The sequence below is a fragment of the Hesperophylax consimilis genome, chromosome 25 (genome assembly GCF_061612785.1).
Source record: "Hesperophylax consimilis isolate HC1 chromosome 25, BYU_Hcon_1.0, whole genome shotgun sequence".
In the NCBI taxonomy this organism is placed as follows: domain Eukaryota; kingdom Metazoa; phylum Arthropoda; class Insecta; order Trichoptera; family Limnephilidae; genus Hesperophylax; species Hesperophylax consimilis.
In genome coordinates, this window is record NC_142860.1 from 24,056,101 (window position 1) to 24,074,855 (window position 18,755).

An 18,755-nucleotide genomic window follows, 5' to 3' on the forward strand; every position below is an offset into this window, starting at 1 on the left:
TATTTTGCTGCACCCTGTATTTTCTACTGACAAAACAATCCATAAATATTATCAAAGGATACCAAAAAAAAAGGAAAATATTAAAAATCATTTATTTCTTATTTCTTTGGATGTCATTTTTGGCACAAGAACATAAATATATATTGTATAATGCAGATAAAACACATGGCTATAAAAATACTTACAAGTCACAATCAGTCAATGCAGAGAGGTTGTTTTAGACATACATGTACATATGTAAAATAAATCCTCGTCGATAACAGGCAAAGATTATCTGCCTGCTTATTACGCCTGCCATATTATAAATAATCCAAAAAAACATTGCATCTTCTTTTCAGAATAAACTAGAACTAAAATTAATCTCTCTTGCTTTATTATCTGTGCATATTTTATGTTTTAAATGCATATTAAGCGTTGCATAGTTATACTCATGATTACAACATCACAGGTATGTAATAATGGCACCGATATGGCATTTAGTAATATAATAATAGTTTATTTGTAGTGTATTTCATTTTCCTGCAGCTTGACGGCAACCTCACTGAGTTCCCACAGTTTGGCTGCGAGCTTCTTGTCCTTGGAAATGGCTGACAGGTTCTCCTTCTTGCAATCGCTGAAGTATTCTCCAGTCACGTGCTCCACGTCTTTGGATACGCACAGGAATATCTGTGTCTGAGCCCCTTCCTCCACACTCTGGTAAACAAATAATATTGAATAAATTTACCATCTTTTATTATTATTACATTTAATTGAGGAAAATACAATAAATTGTCAACACACGTTAATGCAGTGACCCGATTTTTGATCCCCGATAGTTGTTCCCCGACAGTTGATTCCCCGGAAAATTAAGTTTTTTAAATGTTAAATAATGTATGGTTTACCTTTCCAAAGGCGCCGCAGAGGAATTCGAAAACAAGCTTCCTGAATGTAGGAGTATTTCTCAAAATTTCAGTCTTAATAACTCCAGGGTGTAGGGCATTCACTGTTACTCCTGAAAAAACACAACTTTTCCATTTAGTTCAATGAGTTTTTATGTGTGTACAACATAGTTAACACCTAACATTAACACCTCAATAATTATAAACAGTATAGCTATAGATTCGTTGTGAGACTATTTTTGTTGTACAACAAATATTCTTAAATTGAAAATCCCTTTTTAAATAAATTTTACTGACGTATATTTATAGCTGCCGTCAAATGGCATTTCGGGATGACTTACACGGTGATGTGACATACGCAGTGTTTCTTTGCCGGCAACAATATACAGAGTGTCAAGAGACTCCTACCAGACATACTTTAACCAGTGATTCCCGATATTATTTCGAATTAAAAATGCTTTAAAAATTTGGTCGGTAGTGACATTTTTTTGTGTTCTTTTTTTCAAAATTTAGGTTTTTACAAACAAGAAAAAAAAATAACCTCAAGAATCACTGGTTAAAGTAAGTCAGGTACAACTCATAACACCTTATATAATGTGTACCTTTAGTATAAACAAAACAGAATTTGGATAGTTACATTACGAAATGTTAACTAGAAAATAAAGTACTACTCGAGCGATGGAGATTCCCAGGTTTTCAGTTTTCGATTCAGCCATTCCATTTAATTAATATCATAGATCCAAACATTAATATGGAAACATATGAACTTGAACCTGAAAAATCGTTACATTTATGATTTAGATATGAGTCGTGTAATTTCTATACCCGCTATATCAACTTTCATTGATTTGGAGAAAACCGCAAAAAACTGTCACATCTCTAGCGTACATAAGTAAATGCATTAAAAATTTTTATATAATGAATTGGAGTAATAAAATTTCGAAAAGCATTTATTTTTCTATATATGTCTAGCAATAATTAAGTAATTTCGATAAATAAAATGGATATAGCGGATTTTGATACTCACTTCGTGATTTTGAAAGTCAACTGAGGCGACATGGCGGGTTTAGAAACTCACGCGTAGATCATTTTGACACAGGAGCGTGGCGTCAGAGCGGCGGCCATATTGTATTTTGGCAAAATAACTGCTTGTGATTCGTTGAATCCGATATAGCGGGTTTTGATAGTGACTTTCTGTATGATATAGCGGATTTGGTTTCTCACTCGCAGTTTTAACATGGTTTTTGGTCATGATAAGGAGGGTTTTGAAACTCAATTTAAGGCTCCTCTTGTTGCTCGCAAAAATGTGAACAAGATGTCATACTCAGATCATTTTGTCAAAAAATCGGATATAGCGGGTATAGAAATTATAGGATTCATATGTAGTATGATTTTGAGTGGTTTTTATCAACAATATGTATTTGTACCTTTTCCTTTCAATTTGTTGGCCAGCTCAATAGTGAAGTAGACATTGGATAGCTTGGAGTTAGAGTAGACCTTAAGTTCAGTATTTACATTGCTCTGATCCAAACGGTTCAAGTCCAACTTTGCCCACTTGTGCGCCTCTGAAGAAACATTGACGATGCGGCTCGGTGATGACTTTCTAATCTTTCCTAGAACATCATTATACTATTATGTATCTACATTTTGTAACAGTTTTCAATTAGTAAAATAATTTATATTAATTAGTTAGTAAAAAGAGTATTGAAATGTCTGGCAATGGATTTTGATAAGTTTTCAGAAGTCATCTGGAAAAATCAGACTTCAAGCGTAAAAACTTATTTAAAAACTTATTACAGATTGGGGTCTAGGCCCTTATAACTGTACCGTTTATACAATCTATTTTCAGTGACATAAGTGCTTTGAAGAACATGAAAAACATATTGATGTTTTGATCAACTATATTTAGGAAGTATGTTGCTCTCTCCACGGGTGAGTTCATGAACTAATTGGTGAGGCTCACTCTACAGCAAAGGAGGTTATGGCGAGGTCCTCGAGAGTGAGACTGATACAAATAGATTTATTTGAGCCAGAATCTCATTGTTAGATATGTAACCGTTAATAAATAATAAAAATCAGATCAATACCTCTTCTTGTCTCTAAGGAGTAGTTATGTAAAACACCATAAGTGTGGGTATTGTTTTAGAAAATAGTAATATTTCAATTTGGAAGGCGGGTTTAGGTACCGCTGCCCCGGGAACAATTTATTGGATAACCGACAACTCTGCCTTAGGTAACCCCAAATGGTTTGGTGATTTAGCAGGGGTGCCCGGGTTCATCGGGTGAAGTGTGTTCAGGATGGGCCTGCCCATCAGCTGCGTGGCGTGCCAGATCGAAAGGGGCTGGTCCAACTGGTCTCTCGACCCATCGCCTAGCGCCGCAGTGGGAGGGATATATTCATAATTCCATAACTCCTTGATACACTGATCCCTAGATTTCTCCCAAACCCTCATACCTTTTACCTTCCTAGAACTACCTCTCCTTCGTTTCCTTAATAAAAACTCTCCACATAGAATCCTAAAAGATGACATGGGCGCTGAGGCAAAATTATTTTCCGAAGTGTGGGATTAATGTAAAAATATAATTTTGTTATCAAGAAACTTGTGATAACTATTATCGAATCTCAAATTTTATTTTGTTAATGAATAAATTGTAACTAGAATGGATTTCCATGTCACCATGAAAATCAATAAATAAAAAGATTCTGATCTCTACTAACCAAGTAGAATATTAGTGAATAAGAAAGGTCCAAAGTGGTTTGACTGCATCAGGATCTGCAGACCATCGTCTGTTGTCTTGTTGGGCATTCCCCCCGATCCTGCGTTGTTCAGGAGAATGTCGATGCGAGCCTCTTCTTTGAGGATCTCTTTGGCGCAACTACGCACACTGGCTAGGTCCGTGAAATCTACGCGTTTCAGCTGGAAATCATATCAAATATCATTTATTCAATGTGAAATATCATTATATTCAACGGCAAATATCATTTGTTCCCATTTGATATATCATTTATGAAATGTTAAATATAATTTATTTATTTATTACACGCCCTAGTGGGCTTTTCTTTAAAAAAAAAAGATACAAGCATTTTGTATCAGAGCAAACACTTAAAAATTAATACAATAAAGAAGAATGTAAACATAATGGCAAAAATGAATCCTCACGCATATAATTGAATTTAAAAGATTCAACAAAACAAAATAGTAGAAGCGAAGAAGTTATATGGGTACATAGGTCTTTTTGCGTCTAGAAGAATAAAAGTGATAGAATATACAACATTTATACTGATTAGTTTTCAAATGAAATATATCACCCAGATCAGAATATTTGTTTCCGAGATTGTGAAGTCTCGGAATCGGAGAATTTTGGTAAGCTAGTGTCCTGGTGTTATTGAAGTAAAAAGGTAAGAAATATGGGCATGATTTTTTGGGAACATGGATATTGATACATTAACTCTTTGCACGCGGCCGTATCAACTGTTGTTACGGCAAAAAGTCTATACTCACACGCGGCTGTATCAACAGTTGATACGGCAACTTTGACGGCCGATATTCCCGCTCTCTTTCGTCATAAATGTATTTCTTGCTCACTTGGACATTTGTAGAACTATCACGATGCTGACATCTACAAGAATTTCTCAAAAATAAAATTGTATTTCATAAAAAAAGATCGATAACCAAGTGCGCCTCTTCGCGCCTTTTAGTCCTTTAGTTTACATTTTTGTCAACGGATGGCGTTAGTACTAGTTTGTCATTCACAACTTTTCATAACTAAGAATGATAAGTGATCATGGTGTCCCACTTGTGTCTATAAACACAGTGGCCTAAGTACACACACACCGAGAGTGGTTTATTTATGACGCCGAGTGAATGGCGGGACCACATTCAAAAGATACGGTACGTCTTTGTATGAAATTTTATGTTTTTGTTTTTATAAACATCTAAGAGTGTTGACACACGAGGATTTGTTTTCATATTGTGGAGAATAATCTGTTCTGTCTATATAGTCCAATAAATCATGCCAGAATGCTATAATTTGACATTTAATTGCATGCATAGGTATTTGAAAATATGTACCGCGTACGGGTATAGATAAAACGGAGCAAATTAACGCGTTCAAAAGGTTAAAGTAATTCGGGACAGTCAATTTTAAAATGTAGTATTCTTTGTAACAGTATTAAATCTGTGCTTATTCTTCTTTCTGAAAGTTTCAATAGAGACATTTTAATTCAAATGTCGAATATAATTTATTTTATGTCAAAAATATTATCTCTCAATTTCTTACACAGGAGATTACTTTCTTTTAAATGTTATTTTTAATATATATCTTATACATATAATATCTGTACATTTGTTATGACAAAATGTTAATTATATGAAATTTCATTGATAGAAAAAAATCTCAAAGTAAGCTCCGAAAATTATTAAAAACACATTTTGTTCTGTTATTTGATATGTTATAGATATGAAAAAAATTCCCAGTATATCTTTAAAAGCAACTAAAGCATTTGTCGAGAGAATTTTGCTCTATTTCAAACGAGTCTTGTTTTATTAAATATTTTCGCTTAATTATTACCGTTTTTTAATATTGGCGCGCTCCCTCTAACATTCGTATTTATATATCTCCCTTTCAAACCTTACTACGAACTTATTTGAATGCTTATTGGGGGGCCTTAATAGAAGAATTAATTTGAACGAAATGGACACTTACAGCAAGGTTGTTATTTCCTGTCTCCTGGATGATTTCTTGTCTGATCTTCTCCCCCTTCACCATGTCTCTGCAGGTCATCACCACGCGAGCGCCCCTCCGTGCAAAGTCCTTGGCAGACTCCATTCCGATACCTGTAATAAAACCCTTTTGTTTAATTTCACAGCTTATTTTTATTATCATTATTAGTGTTCATTCTTTCTTTTCTCCATTATGGTTTTAATTTAGCATATATTTTTAAACTCTTATGCTACGTATAAGCAGGACAAAATTTGGAAAATCCGAGCTGATTGAAATGCCTGTCCCTTTGTTGGGGTGAAAATGATTTGTTCCTTTAGTGTAATTCATGGCTCGGCTCGGGGAAATTTTGTCCTGTTTATACGCACCATTACAGCAAATTCTACTCAACGCAAGTGGTGTTATTCTACTTTTTCTACTGTTTAAAATTAAAAACTAATACATACTAATAATAAGCTGCTTATAACTTACTACAAATAGTTTAATTGCCTTGCTAGAACATTTATTAATTATATCATCAGATATGCATCAAGTATTTTACACCCCAGCGTTTTTTTAGACCTCGCTGGGAGCCCTGCACTTTACACTACTTAGCCACATCATGCCGGTATTTTATTCTGTTACTTAAAACAGGAATGATGCCCAAAACATTTATACTTGAATATTTAAAAAATCATAATAAATATCAATTTACACAACTTTACAATAGAGTAGGTACTTACCAGCGCTGGCCCCAGTCACGATGACAGTTTTTCCATCCAACCGCTCTTTTCCCTTGAAGATGCCAACAGTATATCTAGTGTATAGCTTCAGCAAGCCCAGGAGACCGAGGATGACTCCCACAATCGTCACAGCGCAACAACAGCATTCCGACATCTTGAGGCTGGTCAAATGAACTTCCCGCTAAACCCTGAGGAAACAACTGACAAACTATGAACTATGTGCTACCAATAATGTAGACAATCAATGAAATGATGTTAATACATATCTGTATATTGATTTTGATTTACTGTTTTCAGATAAGATTTTTCATTATCTTTAGGCATATATTTTTTTCTTATCAAAAGATTGTGGTGATAATAATTTTAAGTAAAACCTTAACATTACTTGCATAAAAATTGCCCAATAGTGATGAATATGAGAATATATTACATTCAGTTGTTAGATAGATCTAGAGTGTTTTGTGTCTGAAAACCAATTTCAAGCAATCTTGGCAACAACATCTAATTATTTATTGTGATAATTTTCTGTGAATAATTTTACCAAACGGTTTATTCTCAACAGTTGCATCAGAAGCGAAAATCACCATTACAATGTTTTTTTTTCAATAGATAATAAATACAAAATATATTAAATAATAACAGCAGAAAAATTACAACGAAAATGATTTTTTTTTTTTAATTTATTAAAATATCTAGATCTTGATTTTTTTTTAGTATGTTTCAATGATTTTTGTCTTTCACTAAGAAACAAAAAGAAACATTATGACTCTAAGCCCTATTTCGGCTGTTAGCCACATCAACTTTCGTTCGGTTTTTTTGTTGTTGTCATTTCTGTCCTTGCTTTATATTACCTTAATTCTGTTGATAAAATTTATTATTTTTATCCTTTCGTGTAATTTGTTTTTTTAAATTGGACATATGTCCATTAAAAAATAAATAAATAATCACCTGGCTAGGTGAATTATTACTATAATATCATTACGTAAAAACATCACTACGGAACGCTTCTTAATGAGTGGACCAACACGCTCGTATCCAGTTTTTAGAGCCTTCGACGGTGGTATGGGACCCTTAGTATTAATTTGCATATCAAATTCTAACATTTATTAGGTTTCACCGATAAGGATGTTCTGAATATGCCTTTCTGTGTTTACCGTATTTGATGAATACAAGCACTTTTCGGATGCCAAAGACCCAAAAGCAATGGAGGCCTTCAAAGATAGAGTCTCAACAAGGATTTATAATGCACATTACCAGCTCAGCGGATTTGGAAGCGTCAATAACGCTTCGCAAAGAAAAAATTACTAATTTGGGGTTCACAGTCCAACCCTTCATTGTGATAATTGGACCTTCTTTAAACCAAATACATGCACGGTACATTATTTTTATTTTTTTTTATTTATTTTATTTATTTATTTAGACGCCGTAAAAGGCTTTTACAATATACATGAGTTATGTTTACAGTGGTTCACAGGAGCGAAACAGTATTATGTTAAACAGAATAATTACTGAGAAATTATGTTGAAAATTAAACAAGAATAACATCTGGTATACATAGGTACAATAGCATTTTTATTTTCAATCCGTACAGTAGTTTAGTATTGAGGTTATTGTTACCTTCAATATTGGATTTGGTTGAATTTGCTGAGAACTAAGAGTTAGCTCTATTGAAACAGGGCTGTCAGTAAGACATCTCATAACAATTTTGGGAAAAATTATAGTTTTGATTAAGTATATAAAATTATTAGATAACACTCTTCTGTCTGATATCTGATGTAAGTGCATAGTTTAGGTTCTGTGATAACTTATGAATAGAATGGTATTATGCCTAATAACTTTGATAATTACGACAGAGGTATGTTATTATAGCCTTCTTATAACTATATTCCGTGCAGTTGAACACATCTACTACTTCTGAGAAAGCATTGCCAACTGCATGCAATCTAGGTATAAGCGAGTTTCTAAATGACTCAGTCCTGATATTGTTATTGAAATTAAAAAGAATTTTGGATCGAGTGGTTCTAGTGGGTATATGGAAGGTAATTAGGCTTAATATATCAGGGCTGTCTATAATACCATTGACAATTTTAAAAATAAAAGTCAAATCGGAAATAAGTCTTCTATCTGAGAGTTTAAGTAAGTTTAATTCTTTCATCAAGTGATTGTAATTTATTGATTCTATAGGTAGACCGAGTTTATAATTAATGTATCTTAGGAATTTATGCTGAATTTTTTCAATAGAGTCGGAGTGGATTTTAAAGTAAGGACACCAAATAGGAGAATTATATTCGATTTGACTTCGAACAAGTGAGGAATATAAGATTTTTAGTGTTGAAATATTTTTAAAGTCTCTGCCATTTCGGAGAATGAAGCCGAGCATTTTTAGTCCTTTGTTGGTGACTGTTTCTACATGTGAAAGAAAGTTAAATTTTGAATCGAAAATAATGCCGAGATCGTTAATTTCACTTACAGAGGCGAGAGAAATATTATTAATTTTGTATTGATAGTTAAGGGGTTGTGTTGTTCTAAAAAATCTTATAATGTGGCATTTACTAATATTGAGATAAAGTTTGTTAGTTTTGCACCAATCTTGAAGTTTATTTAAATTTAATTGAATTTGAATACAGTCATTTATTGTTTTTATAATTTTAAATAGTTTAAGGTCATCGGCAAAAAGTAGCACTTCAACATTTTTATCAAATACAGTAACAATATCGTTTATGAAAAGGAGAAACAGTATTGGGCCTAAATGTGACCCTTGGGGTACACCGCTAGTAGCTATGAATTTGTGTGAAAGGTTAGAATTATTTTTTACTTGTAGATTTCTATTTGTTAAGTAGCTTTTTATCCATTCCAATAGTTTACCCTCAATTCCGATTTGACTAAGTTTATTAAGAAGAATTTTATGGTTAACTTTGTCAAACGCTTTTACAAAGTCTGTATATATTGAGTCGACTTGGGTTTTGTTTTCGAGTGAACATGCTATAAAATTTTCATATAAGGAGAAATTTGTTAGTGTGGATCTGCCTGGCATAAATCCATGTTGATTAGTTACAATGATGTTGTTAATATGTATGGAGATTTTATCGAGGATAAGTTTTTCAAACAGTTTGGGGATAGTTGAGAGCATGCAGATGGGTCGGTAATTAGTGACATCATGAATATCGCCTTTTTTAAATACAGGTGTTAGATAGCAATTATAGTCAACAATGTGAAATACTCACCAACAACAGACATTCGGTATAATTCTACATCAATTATCCATGCCGTTGATTCCTGTTTCAAAATTTGTTTGCTTTAAATACAGAATACCCAGCAGAAAGTGCATACGTATGGACTTTCATTCAAAAAGCTATGTACAAACTTAGTACAAAATACAATAAAGTTTTTACTACTGTCAATGCATTCATAACTGACTTGGGCATAAGTTTCTAAGATGCCAACTTGTTTCCTTTGTACCACAGTTACAACTAGTGTGATAAACTTATTTAAACATTTTGATTATTTTCATAGTAGTCACGAATTTTCCTTTTACCGTTGTGTTGACGGCGGTTGCTCCAGATCATTTCATTTGAAAAATACGTTTCGAAAACATCTTAATACTCAACATCAACGAAATGATGAAAGTAGCAGTTCATTAAATATTGTTTCTGATATTCCTAGCATTAGAATCACTATCAACCGTGCAACCTCAACAATTAGTACCTTATTCTGTAACCTCTCATGCAACTTTATTTAAACCGGTATCATCAGATTCACTGTCTATTTTTATATCATCTCTGTATGCAAATCCCTTGTTATCAGAAAGAAAGAATGCAGTTCAGTCTGTTGTTTATGGGTTGAGAAACTATATGCAGAAGGGCCTAAGTCACGACATCATAAACATCTTTGACGAAATGTTAACATCCTTGCAGAATGGTCAAGATATAACTTCATTTAAAAATAGTTTTCTATTAGCTGTGCAATCACCTTTAGAGAGTTTCAAAACTGAACATTTACGATAACATTTATCTGTAAGGGGTACATATACATATATAGCACCTACACAAATAACAATAGGTCAAAAAATGATCACAGTCAGAAAACAAGGTACAGTTACTGTTTAACCATTCGAGTGTACAGAACAATTGATTCCCCTACGAAAAGTATTGCAAATGTTTTTTTCTCTTGAAGGTGTGATGACAGAAACCTTGAATTACACACATTTTCTATCTCTTATGACTGAAAAGGGTCTCATGCATAGACATGTGAATATTAGTAGACCTGCCCTAAGTGATTAAAAGCGTATTATCCCCACTCCCCATACCGGTTCCATTGGAGCCGGCTGTGCTCGCGTATGGCCTCAAGTGAAATTTGAAAACGTGACGTCATCATTCTTGTGCGAACTATGGTCGAGGCATCATCGGTTCATTTTACGAAATAACACGGCAAAATGTTGACTTGTACTATGAAAACTTGTAAAAATAGATGTGAAAAAGAGAATAAACCCAATTGTCGTATTACATTCCATATATAAGCATTATTTTACTTTATTTTAAGCATATTCACATCGTATAATATGAATCAGTTGTTACTATCACATCGAGAAACGTCTGGACGCGAAACACAAAGCTGGTTGGTTGCTGGGAAGTAAATTATGAACATTTACAAAAGTGTCTTAACTAAATACTTAAACGAAATATTCGACTCTGAAAATAGAACCGAATTTTTTTGCCGAATTTGGACTTCGCAAATTTGTTACGTGGCGAGTAATTTGCGCTCCCATGTAAAAATTTCTATTCATTCAAAAGCAGATTTTACTTTTAAGAAGTAAATGGTGATATTATAATGCGAGATGCCTATTTACTGTCAGATTGATTTATTGACGAATCACAGTCAGCTTCACTCCCTTCGTTCTTCAACAGTTGATTTTCCCCCTCGCCATTATCTTCTCGTCTATTAATTCCTATGTCTGTGGTCTCATGGGAGAACTTTATTCAGGGTAGTTTTTGGGTTACCCGTAAGAAAAAACATGGTAATATAATGGTCTTCCCACTATTTATGTTTTTTGACGATTATGAGAGTGGAAATGTGTTAGGCAGCCATTCGGGCATCCATAAACTTGGAGCTGTATATGTTTCAGTAGCATGTATACCACCACACAAAGCTTCTTCTTTAACCAACATATTCCTTGCACTGCTTTTTCATTCGTCTGACCGAAATAAGTTTGGAAATGGTGTAATATTTCAACCTCTCATTGAAGAGTTTATTTTTTTGTTAGAATATGGTGTTGAAATAAATACAGCATCTTTAAAAGGTAAACTTTATTTTGAGCTTGCACTTATTTTGGGTGATAACCTCGGCATTCATTCAATCATCAGATTTAATGAATCCTTTTCTTCCAATTTTCCATGTCGTATATGCAACTTTTCCAAAGAAGTGATTAAAGAGCAGTGTTATGAAGAAGAAAGCCTTTACCATAATGCAGACCAATATGAAATTCACTTGGCTGAAAATAACTGCTCTAACACTGGTATTAAGGAAAAGTGTGTGTGGCTTGCAGTAAAAGGATTCAGTTTGTTTGAACAAGTTGGAGTTGATGTCATGCACAATATCCTTGAAGGAACTGCTAAGTATGTTATGAGCTTTTTAATTTCAAAGTATGTAACTGATTTAAAGTATTTTTCAATCCAACTATTGAATGACAAAATATCAAGCTTTGATTATGGCCCAGATACAAGTAGTAAGCCATGTATTTTGAATATGGCTCATATTGCTAACGGCAACATAAAACTTTCAGCGTCAGAAATGTTGACTTTCGTTTGATATTTTAGCTTGATAATTGGCGAGTTTGTGCCGTATCAACATCCATATTGGAGATTACATATAAGTTTAAAAAGATTGATTGATTTAGTAACAATTACAGAAACCACCAGTGATTTGTTAAGATGCTTAGTTGGAGAACTTAATGAGCTCTATTTAGAATTAACTAACCAAAGTCTTAAACCAAAATTTCATTTTCTTACTCACTATCATGCACTTACGAAAAAATTTGGGCCTTTAATTAACATTTGGGGAATGAGATTTGAAGCAAAACATAGGACTTCTAAAGTTGCCGCACAAGCTTCATTTAATAGGCGTAATATTACGTTAACACTCGCGATTAAGCATCAACTGCAACTCAATGATTTGTTTTTGACAGGCCACTTGGCTGAACCAATTAGCACAGGCCCTGTTAAAAAGATATTAAATTCAAAGTGTCGGAAGATTATAACTGCTCTAAATTTGAGTTCTCAAGAACCGTTGAAGTGTGTTTCCTGGGCTAAAATTAATGGTACACTTTTTAAAAGAACCTAAATCTATACTTTTCGAGGATATAATTGACAAGAAATTAGTTTCATGTGTATTAAAAACATTCTTAGCAAAATAACTTTTATGTGAATGAGGTTTTTAATATGTAGATTCTAGTCTTACAAAACATAATATTTATTTATTTAGGTTTCATCTCTCAAAAGGGTTGGAATAAACTACCTGCAACTCAAAGTATTTAACCCATGAGTTGATGGTGGTTACATTTACACCCTGTATTGTTTTCAGCTAAACTGCAAAGCTGCACTTCCTATTTAATATAGATAATCCAACCAAAAAGCTAAGCTACAGTACCTAAAGCTAGCTAGCAGAAGAGAGCTAAAATACCTATATCGGTAGGGCTATTCCAACCGAAGTTTAGTTAATCAACCTAACCATTTTGGAATATTAACTAAATAATAAGGTTACTACATCTAAACAGTTATGTTTTCTAACTAAAAACTACAAAATGGTTTAGATATATAATTTTTACTTTAGGTAACACAACTAAACACAGAAAGCTGTCTCAACCGATTAGTTTAGCTAGAATATCTGAATCGTTAAGCTGTCATAAATACAGTTTAGGTAACACAACTAAACACAGAAAGCTGTCTCAACCGATTAGTTTAGCTAGAATATCTGAATCGTTAAGCTGTCATAAATACAGTTTAGGTAACACAACTAAACACAGAAAGCTGTCTCAACCGATTAGTTTAGCTAGAATATCTGAATCGTTAAGCTGTCATAAATACAGTTTAGGTAACACAACTAAACATAGAAAGCTGTCTCAACCGATTAGTTTAGCTAGAATATCTGAATCGTTAAGCTGTCATAAATACAGTTTAGGTAACACAACTAAACATAGAAAGCTGTCTCAACCGATTAGTTTAGCTAGAATATCTGAATCGTTAAGCTGTCATAAATAAACTGCTGTTTAGCAAACGTAGCTAAAAGTTTGGCAGTCACCACAGCAACTAAACTGTTTGGTAGATAATTACTGAAAATTTAGTAAATAGTACCTAAACATTTCTTTCAGTGTAGACGATTTTAACCCATTTGCTTTTTAGATGACTTAGAGTTAGGTGCCTTTGTGCCCTTGGTGCTCCTGGTTGGCCTCTTCTTGCGTTGCACTGGACGGATGTTCTTCCTCTTATTGATGGTCCTGGTTGGTATCTTCAGGGATTGGACTTCTTTATGCACCTGGACCCAGTCTTGCAAGAAGGTCTTGTAGAGAGTGAACGTGCTCATGTCGAGGGACATGATGGCCGTGGTGTCGGGGTTTTTTGGCCAGTTGGAGCCTACCTTGGCAAAGGCAGCGTTCTGGGCATTGCTTGGAGGCACAACAGTGTTGGTGGCGTTGATAAAAGTCTCCACCTCGCAGCTGAGGGCTTTGAGCTTAGCTTCCAACACTTTGAGGATCGTGGCCCGTTCGTTGGTGCTGAAGCTTGCTTTTTGTGTACTGAAGGGCTTGATGGAGAGCTGGTGAAAAGCCTTTCCGTAGAACTTCAGATTTCCTCGGAGATCTACCAGAATGTGGTCAACCTATAACAATAAAAAACATGAGTTAAAAACAAGTCAATATTTAATTTACAAAATATTTCAATTGTTTAGGTTCACCAAAACAAAAAACCAATTTTCTGATTTAAAAAATGATTATTATCAACAAATGAGTTAATTATTACTAAATGCTTAAAACTAATAGCGCAAATCGCAAACCAGACAATTATTTCATACGCGAAGATAAATTGCATTACAACTGTCCTTAAGGTTAAATACGAATCAGTAAACCGATGCGATTGCGAGGCCTGTCCAATCATGGGGTTCGTTATCGAGCGGAGCTAAACATCAGTCAGCTTCGATCACAAAAGACGCCGAACTCGTTATTTTTACATATAATTATTGTTATTTACTGTGCGTAAAACATATAATTTCTCACACAGCATAAATTGCCTGCGCTGTCGGCACTGTGCGCGGAGCGCGATACTCCGCAGTAACCGATGTAGGAATATCTTTAACTGTGGGCAATTTGTCATTAATTGAACCGTAACTGCCACTCGAGAACCTAAAACATGTGCTACAAATACAGGGAATGAGATTTTGTTGAGAGTTAAAATTGTTGAAACGAAGCTTGGAATACAGATAGCTGTCATGTCGCACGCAGTCACTAGTCACAGGAACAGACTTAAGGCAACACTCAACACCCAACAGGAACAGACTTAAGGCAACACTCAACACCCAACTCCCAGCACCGCAACCGCCATGAGACTTCGCAATGTCTTCTCTTACTTCTACAACAAAGGATCGTATTTACGTTTTAAAGTTGCGGCTCATGCGAGAGTTGCATATTTACCTTAATACAATAGCGAGGAAAAGCTCGCGAATGATTAAGTACAAGAGCTATAAAATCGTACTTCGTATAAATCATGTTCTCAAATACCAAAGAAAGGCTAATTAGAGATGCGGATCGATTTCGTTTGTATTCTGAGATGAAACTTAAATAAGATAACATCATAATCAAGACGCAGTCAAATGTTAATGCACTCGCGACTTGAAATACGTTCAAATATATTCATTGCGATATGCGACTTGAAATACGTCCAAATATATTCATTTAAAAGTTAAAGTAAAATCAGTCGTGAACAATGCAGGCGTTCCTTGTCCGAATCATTATACATCTGTTTCGGAGGCAGTCGTGAAATGCAACTGACTTCGTGTTTCTGATGTAATGATAATTTGCTGAACCACCAGCTAAAGTCACCAGCAACTTCACCCCGCACCCCGTAACCTTTCTTACGATTGCGTGTTTAAGTTTCATTTCTCGCTGTGCGTTAGTATCTCTTTTCATGGAGCATTTTTTTTTTTTTTTTTTTTACAGCATAAAATTACGGTCGGATACAATAAGTTCACAGGACCTTTACCATACATTTTACAACAATTTTTAATTTACTGCATTTAATCCGAAAATTGGGTGGCAACTGTATTTTTGTTAATTAAAATCGGCTGCAAGTAATTTAAAATTAAAAGAACATTGGGTTCTTTAATGCATTTTTAATAGATTTTTTTTGATGAGTGTCGACAGTTACAAAAAGAAAATTAAATTTCCTGTGGTTGTGATCGGGAAAGGAATATGTTTTTGCTTTTTAAATAGAGGCAACAGAGTAATTGTTTGGCCGGAAGGGAGGGAGCAGTGCCGAGAACATAATTGTATCGAATTAGATGCAGGAGCGTTCAAATTACCCGCTCACATTACACTTTTAGGCAGTAGGGCGGCACGCCACTGGTCAACCACTTTAATTGGTAGTTTTCCAGTAAAGCAAAAACCCCAAAACATATTTATTAAAATAATAGTTTAAATCTGTATTTTGCGCTCACTAAACATTAGATAAAGTGTGATTAATTGATGCTTACCATCTCTTTCTGGCTGAACGTAGCGTGATTTGCTCTGAATTTTTTGAATTCTGCAAGCTGGTTCTTCGGAAGAAATTTATTTACCAAATGTTCGGTCATGTTCATAGAATCTTTGTACTGAATAGAAATCTTCGATTTGTTGAGGTGGTTGAAGTCTCTGAGAGTGTCGCTGAGGTGGCGTTCTAGGTGCCTGAGCACCTTCATGGGATTCGCGACCCCGGAGTGGCGGAGCTGTGTGGGCACACTATTGTCCACCCCGCAAGGATGGTCATCATAGCTGGAGTGTGGCACGTGGGACTGCGGAGGGAAACGCAGAACTTTATGCGAGGGAGCAGCCCTTGCGCAAGTCATGACGGAACTCAGCAGCACGCAGGCGAATAAGATGTTAGTCAGTCTGATTGTGAATGAACCTGCGGAGAAGGAAATATATTTCATTAGAACCGAATCAACTAAATTATCCTTCCGCTCCAACGCAACCATACTATCTTTCTCACAATGGAGCCATGTAATAGAAAGAGAGGTTACAGTAGAACTGTCAAGTTTGGTGAAGATTTTGTCAGTACTTGTTCTTGCAAGGACTTTCAGAATAAGCCACCTGAAGGATGCATTTGGGACTAGCAGGTGACATTGGCGGGAGATTTAAACTAAGAATTACACACGAAATTGGTAAGAAACGTCGATTTGGCTGCAAAATGGTAATGTTTATCTCACTTTATAGGTTTTAAATAAATCCTATGCTACATAATAATTTTCATTATGGCTTTTCGGGTTTTAATGAGTGATTTTAGGATATTGTCATTTGCACTTCCCCATCCGATAATACCTTATTCTAAGAGCAATTTGCGAAGAGTTGGTCTTTATTAAGTATTTCTAAGGACATTCCTGATGGTTTTGAAGAAATAACTTAGTATTTTAAATTTTATTATTTAAATCGTTAATTTGCTCAGTCCATTTTAAATTTTGATAAAATTTTACACCTATATAATGCAGAATCGTTAGAAGTTGAGTCGCTCTGTTGATTGAAGATAATACACAAACCTCTTTAGTACTTTTTCTTTTTCTAGGATATGGTTTTATTGAGAAGGAGCCCAAATAATGAAGCTATATTCTATCATATAACAAGGGCTTCATATATTCTTCGTATTGCGATTAATATGCCTTTAGCCAAAATTTGTGTATACATATTATTAAACTAAAAATAGGTTTAAATATATAAGAATGAAAACAACACGTGAATAACTTACATGATTGTATCCAATTATAGGATGACTTACATAGCACAGCCATCTTCTGTCAGAATAATCAGTTTAAGTTAGCCTCTCAGAAGCTGGGCGTACTGTACAGGGCCCGCAGATACTTTAATAGTACACAACTGCTGACCCTGTACAAATCGCAAGTGCGCCCTACTGTCGAATTTGGCAGCCATCTCTGGTCCGGAGCCCCTAAATACCTGAAAAAAACCCTTGACTCTGTGCAGAAACGGGCGGTCCGTTTGATAGATTCCCCAATCTTAACAAACGGACTGCAATATTTAGAGCACAGGCGTCAGGTAGGTATGCTGTCCTTGTTCTATCGGTATTACAATGGAAGATGCTCTGAGGAACTAGCGTCATTGATCCCTTCAGCACCGGTGCGTAGTCGGGATAAACGCCAAACGCGCGCCCAACATTTGTACACGGTTGACATTTGTCACATGAGAACGGGTCGCTTCTACGATTCATTCTTAAGTTCAACAGCTCGGCTGTGGAACGAACTGCCGGCCTCTGTGTTTCCTCCCTCCTACAACATGGGACTCTTCACGACCCATGTTCACTCCTTTCTCTCCACAAAAAGACCCTCCACACAGCATCCCCAAAGATGACATAGGCCCTGAGGGAAATTATTTTCTTCAGGGCCTCCTGTGTGGAGTTAATATAAAAAATAAAAAAATAAAAAGTCAATTAATAAGTGTCACCAAGTCATATTCTCGAGAGATGACAAAAAAATTGTAATATTCTGGGTACCTACACTTCAGATTGCTTAGCCACATGCTGGTATTAAAACAGACATGACGCCCAAAACTTACAAACTTGAATATTTAAGAAATCATAATTAATATTAACTTAACAATAAATTGAGTAGGTACTCACCAGCACTGGCCCCAGTCACGGTGACAGTTTTTCCATCCAACCGCTCCTTTCCCATGAAGATATCAACAGTATACCTGGTGTATAGCTTCAGCAAGCCCAGGAGACCAAGGATAACTCCTGCAATCGTCACAGTGCAACAACAGCATTCCGACATCTTGAGGCTGGTCAAATGAACTTCCCGCTAAACCCTGAGGAAACAACTGACAAACTATGAACTATGTGCTACTTATAATGTAGAAAATTAATGAAATGATATTAATACCTGTATAATATGGAATCTCAAATAGATTTCAGATAAGATTTTTCATTATCTTTAAGCATATATTTTTCTTATCAAAAGATTGTGGTGAAAATAATTTTAAGTATAACCTTAACATTACTTGCAATGCATTTTTTTTTCAAAAGATAATAAATACAAAATATATATTTTAATAACAACAGAAAAATTAAAAAGAAAATGATTTTTTTTTATATTTATTAAAATATTTGGTAAATACAATATTTCGCTAGGAGACGTTTTAAATGGTTCCATGATAACTCAACACAGTGACAATTCAACACACTTTTAA

General features: G+C 34.8%; 2 protein-coding genes across 2 annotated transcripts; both read right to left on the reverse strand.

The window, feature by feature from the left end:
* Positions 1-76: 76 nt before the first annotated feature.
* LOC149411699 (retinol dehydrogenase 14-like) lies at positions 77-6,549 on the reverse strand. The gene is made up of 6 exons (XM_089647010.1): positions 6,323-6,549; positions 5,586-5,716; positions 3,598-3,796; positions 2,306-2,491; positions 882-991; positions 77-693 (listed from the first exon to the last, which is right to left on the reverse strand). The coding sequence occupies exons 1-6, from the start codon at positions 6,474-6,476 to the stop codon at positions 496-498; spliced, it is 978 nt and encodes a 325-aa protein (XP_089503136.1). The 5' UTR covers positions 6,477-6,549; the 3' UTR covers positions 77-495.
* A 7,139-nt stretch (positions 6,550-13,688) lies between these two features.
* On the reverse strand, positions 13,689-18,538 carry LOC149411700 (uncharacterized). Its single transcript, XM_089646980.1, has 3 exons — positions 18,187-18,538; positions 16,058-16,467; positions 13,689-14,191 (listed from the first exon to the last, which is right to left on the reverse strand). The coding sequence occupies exons 1-3, from the start codon at positions 18,338-18,340 to the stop codon at positions 13,697-13,699; spliced, it is 1,059 nt and encodes a 352-aa protein (XP_089503106.1). The 5' UTR covers positions 18,341-18,538; the 3' UTR covers positions 13,689-13,696.
* Positions 18,539-18,755: the final 217 nt, after the last annotated feature.